Below are 15,576 nucleotides of genomic sequence, written 5' to 3' on the forward strand. Positions count from 1 at the left end.
ATCCCTGGAATTTTTTTGAATCCTTCCTATGCTCTCCAATTCCGGCACATCCTTCCTAAAGTGTCCCAAGAACTGGATGCAATAATGATGCCAAACCAGTGTTTTACTTGTCCTTGCTTTTGTACTAACTGTCTTATTTGTAAAGCCTAGGATACCATATACTTTATTGACTACGCTCTTGACTTGTCTGGCTACCTTCAATGATTCAAGCTCCCTCTGCCCCCTACATTCTGTTTAGAATTGTACCGTTAGTTATGTTGTCCAGCCCTGTTGTTTATATCAAAATGACTCGCGCCCAACTTCTCTGCCTTCAATTTGTCACTTGTCAGCTCATTCCACCAACCTATATGACCATTTGAAGTCTTACACTATCCTCCTCATGATTCTTCCAAGTTTTCTATTATCCGCAACTTTGAAAATGCACCCTGTGTACCAAGGGTCAAGTCATTACTGTGTATAGAAAGAAAGGGTCCTAACATCAATCCCGAGAGAATTCCACTATAAATCTTCCTGCAGACCAAAATGCAACCTTTAACTATTACTCTCCATTTCCTGTCACTCAGCTAATTTTATATCCATGTTGCTGTCCCTTTTATTCTGAGCTTCAACTTTGCACACAGGTCTGTTGTGCAGCACTTTATCAAATGCCTTTTGGAAGCCCTGGTGCACCACATCAACACCAATATCCTTATTAGCCTCCTCTGTTGTCTCATCAAAAAATTCAAGCAAGTTAGATGGGCAGATTTTAATCATCAACAAATTTATGCTGTCTTTCCTTCGTTAATCTGCATTTGCCCAAGTTCCATTCAAAAAAACCCTCACTGTTGTTACAGGGTTAAGTATAGGTGGAGATGATCAAATATTTTCAGGATTCTTGTGCTATAAGGGTCCCTGGCAAGCAAGTGGATGTGTTTGGACAGTATGATAAATCTGAATATTACAGCTTCAGTTTGTACACTGCGCTGGTACCTGTATTCAAAATTAGATGCAGTGGGCAAATGCAGATGCACATGGAATGCATGATTGAATTTCTGAGAGGCTAAAATGCATTCTATTAACCTGATTGTGGTACTGAAGTATTTTTATTTAATATGTAGCTAAACGACTGTTTGCTTGAAACAACATATGAGCACGTTTTTAAAAATTGGAGAGAAAAATACCAGAATCCATGCAGCATAGTTTTGGACTTGTTGAAGTTTATGGATCACTGGGAACCAGGCTAAAAAGCAGTAAAAGTAATCAAGTGTGGAGGTGGCAAAAGCCAGTATCGTGGTTTCAGTGTCTGAGGGGTTAGGGTGTGGATAGTGGTCAGTAAATATTACAGAGGTGGAATTAATTTGGTTCTAGAATTTACAGTTCAATCCAGGATTGAACAGAATGTCCAGGTTACACATGGTCTCGTGCAGCTCAAGACAGTGAATGAGATTAAAATAGTGACAAGGGAGTGAAGCTGGTGGTAGGGTTGAAGTAAATGGCTTTGGTATTTTGCATGTTGACGAGGAAGAAGATGTGATTTGTCTAAAATTTGATTTTGGTATGCAACCTGGAACGATGGAGGTGATTGAGAGAAGTGATGGAAAAGGAAACCTGAATGTCATCATTGTAAATGTAAAAGCTGACCACTTATCTGCAGGTGGTTGTATTGAGGCACATCACAGAGAGGAAGGGTGGTCTTTGTGGAGGCTGGAGGTGACATTCACATCGTGCAGTTGGCCAGAACTTTCAAAGTAATATTTGTTTAAGTTGATTAATTTCATTTCCTTTCAGAAAAAAGTGCCCTTTTCAGAGCAATTCATGGTGCAGTGTTAGTATTCTTACCAGGTCTGGCTTATATTCAGCAACTTCATGATCTTTTAACTACTGACAGAAGGTTCCAAGACAGGAAAAGGTACATTTTTTGTCTCAATTTATGACAAATATTATGAATTATTTATTTACTGTTTAAGTTTAATTTTATCATTGTACTAAGAAATACTAAGACAAGAATTGTGAAGTACCAACCACCTTTGTGTTCTAAATATCCATTTATAGTGCTGTATACAATGCCTGCTCCACCATTAACCCACAGCTTTTTCCAAAGCCACTTATGTGAGGGAGAGTAGCCCTGGAACTGGTATATAAATATTTAGGTGGCTGACACATTGTAATTAGTCCTGCATAGGTCCTTCTGTTTGCTGAAGACAGATTTCTGCCACACAGCTTATGAGGATACTCTGTGAATACATTATCCAGAGGCAGGATACATGAAGACCGTTTGTATATCTTGGTGGCAGCTTTGTAAGGATTAGGGTTTTGAGGTATAAAACTCTTCTAATTTTTAAAAAATCTCTTAGATCCAAATTCTTAATTTCTGACACTAGGATCCTCCATTGTGTTTGACCTAACAAGTTACGAGTGACTATTGTGAATTAAGCAGAATTTATTAAGTAAAATGTTGATATACTTAAGCAGTGAGGACAGCCTGGTTACTCGTTCCTCAAGGGCCTAGGATTCCTTACATACTGACAGCACAGGTGAAGTCTGTTTTCTTCTGTCTCGGAGTAATGATGAACTATGTCTCAGTATACCATTAAAACAGTGATAAAACTATGCCAACAAAAACACTAATTCTCCAACTTTTATCGCTCACTGCTTATTATTCAGCACTTTTTTTTGAGAATGGTCCAAATTCACCTCTTCTATTGGCTATCAGGTGTATATCATCTTGTGTCACTCCACTTTTGCAACCATTGCTTTATGGGTTGTAAACTGAGACATCGTTCTATAACTTAGTTCCCCAGACTCCAGAAGTTTGTTTTTCCATTGCAACCAAATGACACATTTTTTTGAGGCTTGGGTAGGATGCTCTATCGGAGAGTCAGTGCAGACTCAATGGGCTGAATGGCCTCCTTCTGCACTGTAGGATTCTGTGATTTCCTTTCGATACTAAGCGGTTATAAATAAAGTCACATTATTTTGTCAACATATTTGAATCCAATTCCCACACTAAAGCTATTAAAATCAACAGTTCATAGAAATCATAGAAACCCTACAGTACAGAAAGAGGCCATTCGGCCCATCGAGTCTGCACCGACCACAATCCCACCCAGGCCCTACCCCCACATCCCAAAATATTTACCCACTAATCCCTCTAACCTACGCATCTCAGGACACTGAGGGCAATTTTTAGCATGGCCAATCAACCTAACCCGCACATCTTTGGACTGTGGGAGGAAACTGGAGCACCCGGAGGAAACCCACGCAGACACGAGGAGAATGTGCAAACTCCACACAGACAGTGACCCCAGCCGGGAATCGAACCCAGGTCCCTGGAGCTGTGAAGCAGCAGTGCTAACCACTGTGCTACCGTGCCGTCCGCTAGGAATGCTTATCATAATGCCAGAGAAATGTTTCCTCTGGTACAGATCAATTAAAGCAGTGCATTGTTTGCTTAAATACAAGGTGCCATCCTAAATTTACACCATTGAGCTCAATGCTGTTAACAATTCTTTCAAAGCAGAAAAACCCTTGAATTCAGATTTACCGACACCATTGGAGCCATAAATTCATCAAGTACAGCTTCTCTCAAACAACTGCTTTCCTGTTTCCCAATTACGTTGATAATTGTCCAACAGAAATTCAAACTGATCATTTTGAAAGTGGCTAACTTAAAAGTTCATTAGTTCACCCTATACAAAAATCCTTGAAATATAATATTATGTGGGGCGGCACGGTAGCACAGTGGTTCGCACTGCTGCTTCACAGCTCCAGGGTCCTGGGTTCGATTCCCGGCTCGGGTCACTGTCTGTGTGGAGTTTGCACATTCTCCTCGTGTCTGCGTGGGTTTTCTCCGGGTGCTCCGGTTTCCTCCCACAGTCCAAAGATGTGCGGGTTAGGTTGATTGGCCAGGTTAAAAATTGCCCCTTAGAGTCCTGAGATGCGTAGGTTAGAGGGATTAGCGGGTAAAATATGTGGGGGTAGAGCCTGGGTGGGATTGTGGTCGGTGCAGACTCGATGGGCCGAATGGCCTCCTTCTGCACTGTAGGGTTTCTATTCTATTCTATTCTATTCTATTCTATACTGTTATTAAAAAAAAATACATCTTGACTGTGTTAGAAGGAGATAAGCAATAGTAACAAAAGCTCTGGATCTCCAACTGATGGAATGAATCATTGTCCACTGGATTATAACGCATGCCAATGGTGTGGTAATAAGAATAGGGTAATGCATCTCCCTCATTTAGCACTCCCAAGGTTAGTCATGGCACGGATCAACTCCAGCCTCCCAGATTGCCTGCATCCATCCGCTACAGTGCTTATGGTCCTTGTTCTTCCAGAGGCTATGTTTGGGTGACAAGTTATTGCAATGCACCTTGTAGGTGATATACACGGCAACCACAGTGCACCAGTTGTGGAGGGAGTGAATGCTTGATTAATGGAAATGCTAATCAAACAGGCTGCTTTGTCCTGGATGATGTCAACCACCTTTGTTGGAACAGACAAGGGTATTCTATCAGGCTCCTTACTTGTGCCTGTGGACAAGCTTTGTGGAGTCAGGAGGTGAGTTACTCGCCATAAAATACCTAGCTTCCTTCCTGCACTTATAACCACAGCATTTATGTGGCTGATTGAGTTAGGTGATGACACCCAAGGTATTAATGGTAGAGGATTTTGCATTGATAATCCTGTTGAATATCAAGAAACAGTGGCTAGCCCCTCATGTTGGGGATGATCATTGCCTGACTCTCTTGTGGTGTGAATGTTGCCTGATACTTATCAAGTTGCTGTCCAGACCTTGTTGCATGTTAGTTTGGACTTTTTATTCATTCAAGGGATGAGAGCTTCGCTGGCTAAGCCAGCATTCATTCTAACTACCCTTGAGAAGATGGTGGTGTACAGCCTCCTTGAACCGTTGCAGTCTTTGTGGTATAGATGTACCTACAATGCTGTTGGGGAGGGAGTTCTATGATTTTGACCCAGCAGCAATTATGGAGCTGAGTCCACAAAAAGATCAGCCATGATCTTATTGAATGGCGGAGCAGGCTCGAGGGGCCAGATGGCCTACTCCTGCTCCTAGTTCTTATGTTCTTATATTTTTAAGTCAGATGTGCGTGGCTTGGAGAGGAACTTCCAGGTGGTGGATAAAAGCACAATATTGCAGATGCTGGAATCTGAAACAAAAACAGAAAATGTTGGAAAATCTCAGCAGCTCTGACAGCATCTGTGGATAGGGAATAGAGTCAACGTTTCGGGTCTGGATGACCCTTGTCAGCTCTGAGATTTTCCATCACGTGGAGTTGCTGGCGTTGGACTGGGGTAGGCACAGTAAGTAGTCTCACAACACCAGGTTAAAGTCCAACAGGTTTATTTGGTGGCACGAGCTTTTGGAGCGCCACTCCTTCGTCAGGTGAGCGGCATTCTGAAAGCTCGTGCTACCAAATAAACTTGTTGGACTTTAACCTGATGTTTTGAGACTACTTACTGAGATTTTCCAGCATTTTCTGTTTTTGTTCCAGGTGGTGGTATTCCCATGTGGTTGCTGCCCTTGTCCTTCTAGATGGTGCGGATCACTCATATATCCTTCATTATCACTCGGATGAGCTTGATAGCTTGAACAAAGTAGTCAACTGATTTTTCTTTTTTAAATGTCATCTTTGTACAAAATGTGTTTCTAAATCTGTAGATACAAAGTGATTGCTTTACACTCCATCCTTTCATCACAAGATCAAGCTGCAGCCTTCATGGTTCCCCCACCAGGGGTCAGGAAGGTAAGACTTGTTTTTTTTTTATCAGACCTTTATCCTAATGATGGAGTCCCAGTTTCTCCAGTCTTCATAACTGAAATGGCAGAAATGGTAAAATATTGGTATTTCAATTATTTTTAATGGCTGCAGATGCATCATAGAATCTTAGAATGTTTAAACCATGAGGAATCATTTGGCCCATCTTTAAGATCTTCTCAGCTGGTCCAACTCTCCATCTCCATAGTCCAGAAAACTGTCCAATTCTTTTTGAAAGCTACAATTGAGTATGCCTTCACAGCCCTCTCCAGATGGTAATCTTTTACTGTGTAAAAAGGTAAATTATTCATTGGACAATTCCCAACCCCTGACCTCTTGCAGCCACAGTTTTTATGTGATCCACTTGGGTTTCTGATCAATGGTAACACCCAGGTTGTTGACATATGGGCCTGAATTGTCATGATATTAGTACTGTGTTTGAAAAATGTATACATTCTCCAGGAAATCATAGTATTTTATTGTCAAGTTTCCATTTATTGTAACTTGTGGCTGCAGAATAGTGGTATAAGATGAAAGTCAGGGGGATAGGGAATTAAATCCTGCAATGCTGATAATTTGATCGTTTATTCCTTTAATTTACAGATTGTTCTGGCAACAAACATTGCAGAGACGGGTATCACAATACCTGATGTAGTTTTTGTCATTGATTCTGGAAAGACTAAGGAAAACAGGTTTGTTTTTTAAACACAGACTAAATTATAACTCTTAATTCATTAAAACATATGAACTATGTTCAAGAACTGTCTTAGTATTACAAATCTGTATATTTATGAACCATTCTCATTTTATTCATTAGTAAAATGCTGAAGTATCAAATGGTAATCTGTTCAGCAATATATGATAAACAATCGAATTGTATCAGTATTAAATTATCTGGGTACTGAATATCTTGCGTATTTTTCTTTTAAAATGACGACGTGCTTGTGTAAATATACATGTATTTGAAATGTTTGTAGGTATCATGAAAGTAGCCAAATGAGCTCATTGGTGGAGACCTTCATCAGCAAAGCCAATGCTCTTCAGAGGCAGGGTCGAGCTGGACGTGTCAGAGAAGGATTCTGTTTTCGTTTGTATACCCAAGAAAGGTGACTACTTAAAATCTGTAATGTTATTCACGTCAAGCATGGTTGAGTACACTTATCGAAAATTTTAATGGTAAAAAATACTTTGATTATTTTGTGAAGTTTGTAATTGTAACAGTCTAGCGTGTCTCCCATAGTATTGCTCCAGGACAAGCGGAGCAGCTATGTGAGGAATGGAGCGGTTAATTTGAGTTTGTTTACTTGGTTGGTATGAAAAGAAATACCAGAGCATCCATTGGGAAGGGGAGGAAGACATTGGGCCAGGAAACAAGAAGAGGGTGAGAAGCTGGAATTGAAATGAGGAAGGGATAAGTTTGGCTTCTTATAACTTGATGTTTGGGTGTTGATGTTCCTGGGACAAACTTCAGAAATGGGGTCTTCACTTTGAGGCTGGGATAGTGGATGTACAAGTTGGTTCTGTGCAAGATATAACACACTAGCATAATCCTTATATCATATATTACAAACCATTTTATATATTTTTGTGATTTTAAAATCATACATCTGTATCAAATATGGAATCATAGAATGATAAGAGCACATCAGGCCATGTAAAAGACTGGGCCTTGTGATTGGGGACTCCACAATTAAGGGGACAGATAGGAGGGTCGGAACTAAAGGTAGGGACTCAGGGTTGGTGTGTTGCCTACCAGGGGCTGGGGTCCGGGATGTGTCTGACAGGGTATTCAGGACTCTTAGGGGGGAGGGAGATAAACCACAAGTTATTGTACATGTGGGGACACACGACATAGGGAGGATAGGGGAAGGGGATATTAGGCAGGGATTTATGGAGTTGGGGTGGAAACTAAAGGCCAAGACTGACAGAGTGGTTATCTCTGGACTCTTGCCTGTACCACGGGATAGTTTAGAGAGGAATAGGGAGAGGGAAGGTTTGAATTCATGGCTGAGGGGATGGTGCAGGAGGGAGGGGTTCAGGTACTTAAGCAATTGGGGCTCGTACTGGGGAAGGTGTGACCTCTATGAGAAGGATGGTCTACACCTTAATCAGAAGGGGACCAATATCCTGGGGGGTAAATTTGCTAAGGCCATGCAGGGAGGTTTAAACTGATTCGGGGGGGGGGAGGGATCCTGAGTAGTGGGGCTGAAAGTGAGGGATGCATGGATGGGGACTGCAATGCACGGCATTGCAGAGGTGGGGTGGAGCAGGGTTTGAAATGTGTATACTTCAATGCCAGGAGTATTCGCAATAAAGTGGGTGAACTTGCAGCGTGGATCAGTACCTGGGACTTCGATGTTGTGGCTATTTCAGAGACATGGATAGAGCAGGGGCAGGAATGGATGCTGCAGGTCCCGGGGTTCAAATGTTTTAGTCGAAGTAGGGAAGGAGGTAGAAGAGGGGGAGGGGTAGCATTATTGGTCAGAGATTGTATCACAGTGTCAGAGAGGAGGTTTGATGAGGACTTATCTGTTGAGGTAGTATGGGCGGAGATTAGAAATAGGAGAGGAGAGGTCACCCTGTTGGGAGTCTTTTATAGACCTCCTAAAAGTTCTAGAGAGGTTGAGGAAAGGATTGCGGAGTCAATCCTGCTTAGGAGTGAAAGTAATAGGGCAATTGTTATGGGGGATTTTAACTTGACTAATATTGACTGGAATTGTTATAGCTCTAGCTCGTTAGAGGGGTCAGTTTTTGTTCAAAGCGTGCAGGAAGGTTTTTTGACTCAGTATGTAGACAGGCCAACTAGAGGTGAGGCTATATTGGATCTGGTGCTGGGAAATGAGCCAGACCAGGTGCTAGACTTGGAAGTTGGTGTGCATTTTGGTGATAGTGACCACAATTCGGTTACGTTCACCTTAGTGATGGAAAGGGATAGGCATGAACCTCGGGCCAGTGGTTTTAGCTGGGGGAAGGGTAATTATGAGGCTATTAGGAGAGAATTAGGAAACATAGGTTGGACTAGGAGATTACAGGGACTGGGAACGTCCGACATGTGGAGTTTTTTCAAGGAGCAGCTACTGCGAGTCTGTGATAGGTATGTCCCTGTCAGGCAAGGAGGAATTGGTAGGGCTAGGGAACCGTGGTGCACCAAAAAAGTTTCTTTGTTGGTTAAAAAGAAAAAGGAGGCTTATGTTCGGATGAGACGTGAGCACTCGGGTAGTGCACTAGAAAGCTTTAGATTGGCTAAGAGGGAGTTGAAGAGCGAGCTTAGAAGGGCTAAAAGGGGACATGAGAAGACTTTGGCGGATAGGGTTAAAGAGAATCCTAAGGCGTTCTATAGGTATGTCAAGAACAGAAGGTTGGTTAGGGCAAGTTTAGGGCCAGTTATAGATGGCAGAGGGAAGTTATGTGTGGAACCGGAGGAGATTGGTGAGGCATTGAACCAATATTTCTCTTCGGTGTTCACGCAAGGGGACATGAATATAGCTGAGGAGGACACTGGGTTGCAAGGGAGTAGAATAGACAGTATTACAGTTGATAAGGAGGATGTGCAGGATATTCTGGAGGGTCTGAAAATAGATAAATCCCCTGGTCCGGATGGGATTTATCCAAGGATTCTCTGGGAGGCAAGAGAAGTGATTGCAGAGCCTCTGGCTCTGATCTTCAGGTCGTCGTTGGCCTCTGGTATAGTACCAGAAGATTGGAGGTTAGCGAATGTTGTCCCATTGTTTAAGAAGGGGAACAGAGACTTCCCCGGGAATTATAGACCGGTGAGTCTCACTTCTGTTGTCGGCAAGATGTTGGAAAAAATTATAAGGGATAGGATTTATAGTTATTTGGAGAGTAATGAATTGATAGGTGATAGTCAGCATGGTTTTGTGGCAGGTAGGTCGTGCCTTACTAACCTTATTGAGTTTTTTGAGAAAGTGACCAAGGAGGTGGATGGGGGCAAGGCAGTGGACGTGGTATATATGGATTTTAGTAAGGCGTTTGATAAGGTTCACCATGGTAGGCTTCTGCAGAAAATGCAGATGTATGGGATTGGGGGTGATCTAGGAAATTGGATCAGGAATTGGCTAGCGGATAGGAAACAGAGGGTGGTGGTTGATAGTAAATATTCATCATGGAGTGCGGTTACAAGTGGTGTACCTCAGGGATCTGTTTTGGGGCCACTGCTGTTTGTAATATTTATTAATGATCTGGATGAGGGTATAGTTGGGTGGATTAACAAATTTGCTGATGACACCAAAGTCGGTGGTGTGGTAGACAGTGAGGAAGGGTGTCGTAGTTTGCAGGAAGACTTAGACAGGTTGCAAAGTTGGGCCGAGAGGTGGCGGATGGAGTTTAATGCGGAGAAGTGTGAGGTAATTCACTTTGGTAGGAATAACAGATGTGTTGAGTATAGGGCTAACGGGAGGACTTTGAATAGTGTGGAGGAGCAGAGGGATCTAGGTGTATGTGTGCATAGATCCCTGAAAGTTGGGAATCAAGTAGATAAGGTTGTTAAGAAGGCATATGGTGTCTTGGCGTTTATTGGTAGGGGGATTGAATTTAGGAGTCGTAGCGTTATGTTGCAACTGTACACAACTCTGGTGCGGCCGCACTTGGAGTACTGTGTGCAGTTCTGGTCCCCACATTACAGGAAGGATGTGGAGGCTTTGGAGAGGGTGCAGAGGAGGTTTACCAGGATGTTGCCTGGTATGGAGGGGAGATCCTATGAGGAGAGGCTGAGGGATTTGGGATTGTTTTCGCTGGAAAGGCGGCGGCTAAGAGGGGATCTTATTGAAACATATAAGATGATTAGAGGTTTAGATAGGGTGGATAGTGATAGCCTTTTTCCTCTGATGGAGAAATCCAGCACGAGGGGGCATGGCTTTAAATTGAGGGGGGGTAGTTATAGAACCGATGTCAGGGGTAGGTTCTTTACCCAGAGGGTGGTGAGGGATTGGAATGCCCTGCCAGCATCAGTAGTAAATGCGCCTAGTTTGGGGGCGTTTAAGAGATCCGTAGATAGGTTCATGGACGAAAAGAAATTGGTTTAGGTTGGAGGGTCACAGTTTTTTTTTTAACTGGTCGGTGCAACATCGTGGGCCGAAGGGCCTGTTCTGCGCTGTAATGTTCTATGTTCTATGTTCTATGTTTGTGTCAGCTCTCTGCACCAGCTTCTCAACTCATCTCACTCTCTAGCCTTTTCCACATAGTTGTGCAAATCTTTTCTCTTCAGGTACTCAATCTTCCAGGCAATGCATTTGGGATCCTAACCACTCGCTGTATGCAATAGTTTTTCCTCATATTGCCTCTGGTGCTTTTGCTAATGACCCTAAAACTCTGTCCTCTGCTTCTGCCAATGGGAACAGTTTCACCCCTTCTACCCAGTCCAGACTTCTTATGACTTTGAACACTATCAAATCTCCTCAGCATTCTGTTCTCAGAAGAGAACTACTTCAGCTTTGTCATCTTTTGTTGTGAACATACTCTGCATCCTCGGTAATGCCTTCACATCCTTCCTAAAGTGCGTTGCTCAGAATTGGATATATCATTTGAGGCCAAGTAAGCATTTTATAAAAGTTCACCACAATGTTCCTGCTTTTGTACTCTATGCCTCTTTTCATAAGGCCCAGGAATCCATATGCCACATTAACCACTTTCTACCCTATCCCTCTGTCAAAGATTTGTGCACATTTACCCTTGGGTCCCTCCGCTTCAGAATTGTATCATTTATTGTCTTTCCTTGTTCTTTCTCCCAAAATGTATCACTTCATACTCTCTGCATTAATTTTCATCTGCCACATATCCACCATTCCATTATCACTATCCTCACCACAGTTCTCCAAGTTTCATATTGTCTGTAAATTTTAAAAAATTTTCCTGCACACTCTAGTCTCTCAGCCATTAATATAGATCCAGAAAAGCACTGGCCCTAATACTAACCTTTGGGGAACCTCAGACCCAAAAACATCTGTTCATTGCGACTTTGTTTTCTGTCACTCAGCCAATCTCAAATCCATGGTGCCACTGTCATTTTATATTCCATGGACTTGAACTTTACTAGCACTTTACAAACTCTTCTCCCTCTGTGCCCTTTATAATATTACAATCCCAATCATATTATGATCATTAAAAACCTCATTTACAGTGACTACATTATTTTTGGACCTCACTGTAATTCCTTGCAAATCTCTTCCTCCAAATGTTTTTCATTGGTTGGAGGCCTACAGAATGCACCCAATAGTGTTATTTTTGAAATTAAAAAGGAAATTCTGGAAGCAAAAACAGGTCTTGACAAAATATTAGTAAATAAAATCAACGCAAAATGAAAGATCTTTTCTAATGGCATAAAGAGCAAGAAGAAACTAAGGAAAAAGTAGGTTAATTAGAGACCAAAACGATTAAAAAGCTAACATGTGGAGGTGAAAGATATAGACGTGGTTCTCAAGGGATAATTTTTTTCACAAAAATAAATAAAACTTGAATTTATACAGAGCCTTTCAAAATCTCAAGATATCTTAAAGCACTTCAGAGGCAACAAAGCACTTTTTGAAGTATTGTTGCGCTGTGGAAAATGCAGAGCCATTTGAGTGCAGCAAGGTCTCACAAATAGCCTTGTGATAATGTAGCCAGGAGGCAAGGGATATCTTCGTTTGATAAGCCGCTGTCATGAACCATTGCTGGCAATGTGGCGTAAGTATCCCCACAGTGTTGTTGGAAGGTAGGTGAAGAACACTGATTTTATTCCAAGTCAGGGTGATGTGTGGCTTGGAGGGGAACTTACAAGTGGCAGTGTTTTCATGCATCTAGATGGCCTAAGCTTGGTGCAGAAGTCTTCAGTTGGAAAGGCAGGGATTAATAGAGGGCATTTAGCATGATTTGTTAATAAGAAAGTGTTATTAACTTTGATTTTTTTCTGATAGCAAGGAGGGTTAATGAAGGTAAGTGCATTTCATGTAGTCTATGTGGATTTCAACATGGCTTTTAAATGAGGTCCACACAGCAGACTGCTTGGAAAAACAAAAGCCTATGAGAGCCAAGAGAAAGTGACCATTTGGATCCAAAATGTATTAATTTTTTGGTATCAGTGATGAAGATTTAAATGGAGGGGACATGATTAAGAGGTTTGGAAATGAGTCAATAAAATTAGTTGTGTGGATGATGGTCATGATGAAAGCTGTAGACTACAGGACTGCTCAGCTGGACAGACAAGTGACAAATAGAATTCAATCAGAGAAGTATGAGGTAATGCATTTGGAGAGTGCAATCAAGGCAAGGCAATGCACAGTAGTACGGAAAAGAGATGATGAGCAGAGATCTTGGAGTGAATGTCTGTGGATCTCTGAAATTAGCAGTACAGGGATGTATTGTAGTTAAGAAAGAATAGGGAATAATTTCTGAGGCATTGAATACAAGAATGTTAGAAGTCTATAAAGCACTAGTAGAGCTATAGCTTAGTTAGCCAGTATCGTTGTAGTACCCTCATTAAGAGGAATTGATCACACTAGCGATGGTACCAAGCAGATTTAAGAGTTTAGTCAGGAATGGAGAATTTTAGCTGCGAGGGAAGGTTCGATAGGCTGAACCAATGCTGGAAATCTGAAACACAAACAAAATGTTGGAAATACTCAGGTTGAGCAGCATTCATGGCGAGCGAAACAGAGTCAAAACTTCAGGTTGTGACCTTTCATCAAAACTGGTGTATTATTCAGTCAGTAGTTTGTTGAAATTAATTTGTATTACTGCTTTAAAACATGAGCTTTTATTTGCTCTCTAGATCTGCTTTGAAAATGCTTGTTATATTTGGGATTAGTCTTGGTGTTTCTTGTATGTGCACCTACCTATTAATGAAACTGTTTTCATTTTATGTCTGGGCCCATATTTTTAAAGAATGATATAGTTTGCTCTATTTCTTTAGATACGACAGTTTCATGGATTACTCTGTGCCAGAAATTTTACGAGTGCCACTGGAAGAACTTTGCCTTCATGTTATGGTAATATTTTCTTGTATATAATTCAAAGTTTTAATAATGGCTGAGAGGGCCCTTTACTGTGCAACCAGGGTATCGCTGTCTGTAATAGATGTAAATAATGTGTATGTAAAGAATACATTTGAAAACCAAGTTATTGAAATACGCAAAGCTAGTTTTTAATTTTTCTTAATCATATTAATGTGGCTAAAAATAGAGAGGAAAGTTGGAACCATCTGTTAAAATCTAGAGCATTATGGAGCAGTTGTTGCTCAGGTGATATGTCAATCACGACATCAAATGTCCTGAGTTGATCGAATTGAAACAAAGTTGGGAAGAGGAGCTTATTAACTGTTGGGAGAATTAGTTAAGCTGCTATATGACATTTGCAACAATAAGGTTTGTGGGAACTTAATTTTAATGTTAATGAGCATTCTTTTTTTAAATTTCTCTTTCTGCACCCACCACTTAATGCACTAACTTTGCCCTCTGACAATTCTTGCTCGATTAATTCATAGGATATGGGCATTGCTTACAAAGCTAGTATTTATTGTGCATTCCTAATTCATTGATAAGATGGTGATGAGCAACCTTTGACCACTGTAGTTGTGTGACGAAGGTATTCCAACTGTTGTGTTAGGAAGGATCTTCCAGCATTTTGAGGCAGTACCAATAAGGAGCCTGGTAATATATTTCCAAATCTGAATGGAGTGTGACTTGCAAGATCACTTGTTTGTGGTGAAGCAGGCTGTTTTAGCCTGGATGATGTTGAGCCTTTAATTGTTAATGAGATGCGAGTGTCTCTTGCAAGGCCAACATTTTTTGCCCATTCCTGAGTGTACTTGAGAAGGTGTTGGTGAATGGCATTCATGAACCTTTGCAGACTATGTGGTGTTGCTACATTCAGTGCTTTTTGGAAGGCAATTCCAGGATTTTGACCCAGCTTGAGTGAAGGGAATAGCATTATAGTTCCAAGTCAGGATGATGTGTTGCTTGGAGGATACTTGCTGATGGTGGTGTTCCCACATACCTGATGCCATTGTCTTTCTAGCTGATAGCAGTTGAAGGTTTAGAAGGTGCTGTTGAAGGAGCCTTAGCAAGTAGTTTCATTCATCTTTCATATGGCAGGGGTCACATTATTATTTTTTTCTTCAAATGCCACCCATTTACATTAGTTGCCAGTCTGTATTCTCCCTCTTATTTATTTCTTCACCTCCCATCAGGACCTTCTATATTCAGCTTAGTTTTCAACTGTATTTTCTTCTTTATCTTAATTTTTGTTATCCATGGGGCTGGAGATTTGTTTGGCCTCTTTCCTTTTCAAGAAAATATACCTTGACTGTAGCCAATTTATCTCTTCTTTTAAGATAGCCCATTGATCGGCTACCATTTTGCTGCCAACCATTAACTAACTGATTTATTCAGCCCAGATTCATTCTTACCCCATTGAAGTTTGCTTTCCTCCCAGTTAATCTTTCTTACTCTGGACTGTTCTTTGTCATTTTCCATAATCAGCCTAAACCTATGGTCACTGTCTCCAAAATGTTCTCGTATTGATCTAGTTGACCCACCTCTTTCCAGGAGCCAAATTTAGAACTGCCTCCTTGCTCATTGAATTGGAAAACTACTGCTGAAGAAAATTTTCCTGAACATAGCCTTTTCTCTGCCCTTTACATGACTAGCCCAGTCTATATTTGGATAAATAAAAGTAGCCCCATGATAAGTACTCTATAATTTTTGCATTTCTCTGTAATTTCCTTGTAAATTTGTTCTTCTACATTCATCCTCCTAATTGAGACTACCCCCAAGCAATGTGATGACACATTTTTTTGTTCCTTAGCTCTCACCAAATAAATTCTG

General features: G+C 41.3%; 1 protein-coding gene across 4 annotated transcripts in view; it reads left to right on the plus strand.

Moving 5' to 3' along the window:
- The window catches only part of dhx29 (DEAH (Asp-Glu-Ala-His) box polypeptide 29), an 89,265-nt gene that overhangs the window by 55,050 nt on the left and 18,639 nt on the right, over positions 1 to 15,576 (plus strand). For all 4 annotated transcript variants that reach the window (XM_078219204.1, XM_078219190.1, XM_078219197.1 and 1 more), the window contains exons 16-20: positions 1,768 to 1,888; positions 5,662 to 5,746; positions 6,362 to 6,450; positions 6,736 to 6,864; positions 13,665 to 13,740. In XM_078219204.1, the coding sequence (XP_078075330.1) occupies positions 1,768 to 1,888; positions 5,662 to 5,746; positions 6,362 to 6,450; positions 6,736 to 6,864; positions 13,665 to 13,740 (500 nt within the window). The remainder of the gene's footprint in view (positions 1 to 1,767; positions 1,889 to 5,661; positions 5,747 to 6,361; positions 6,451 to 6,735; positions 6,865 to 13,664; positions 13,741 to 15,576) is intronic.

This window comes from Mustelus asterias, chromosome 1 (assembly GCF_964213995.1).
Source record: "Mustelus asterias chromosome 1, sMusAst1.hap1.1, whole genome shotgun sequence".
NCBI classification, from domain to species: Eukaryota; Metazoa; Chordata; class Chondrichthyes; order Carcharhiniformes; family Triakidae; genus Mustelus; species Mustelus asterias.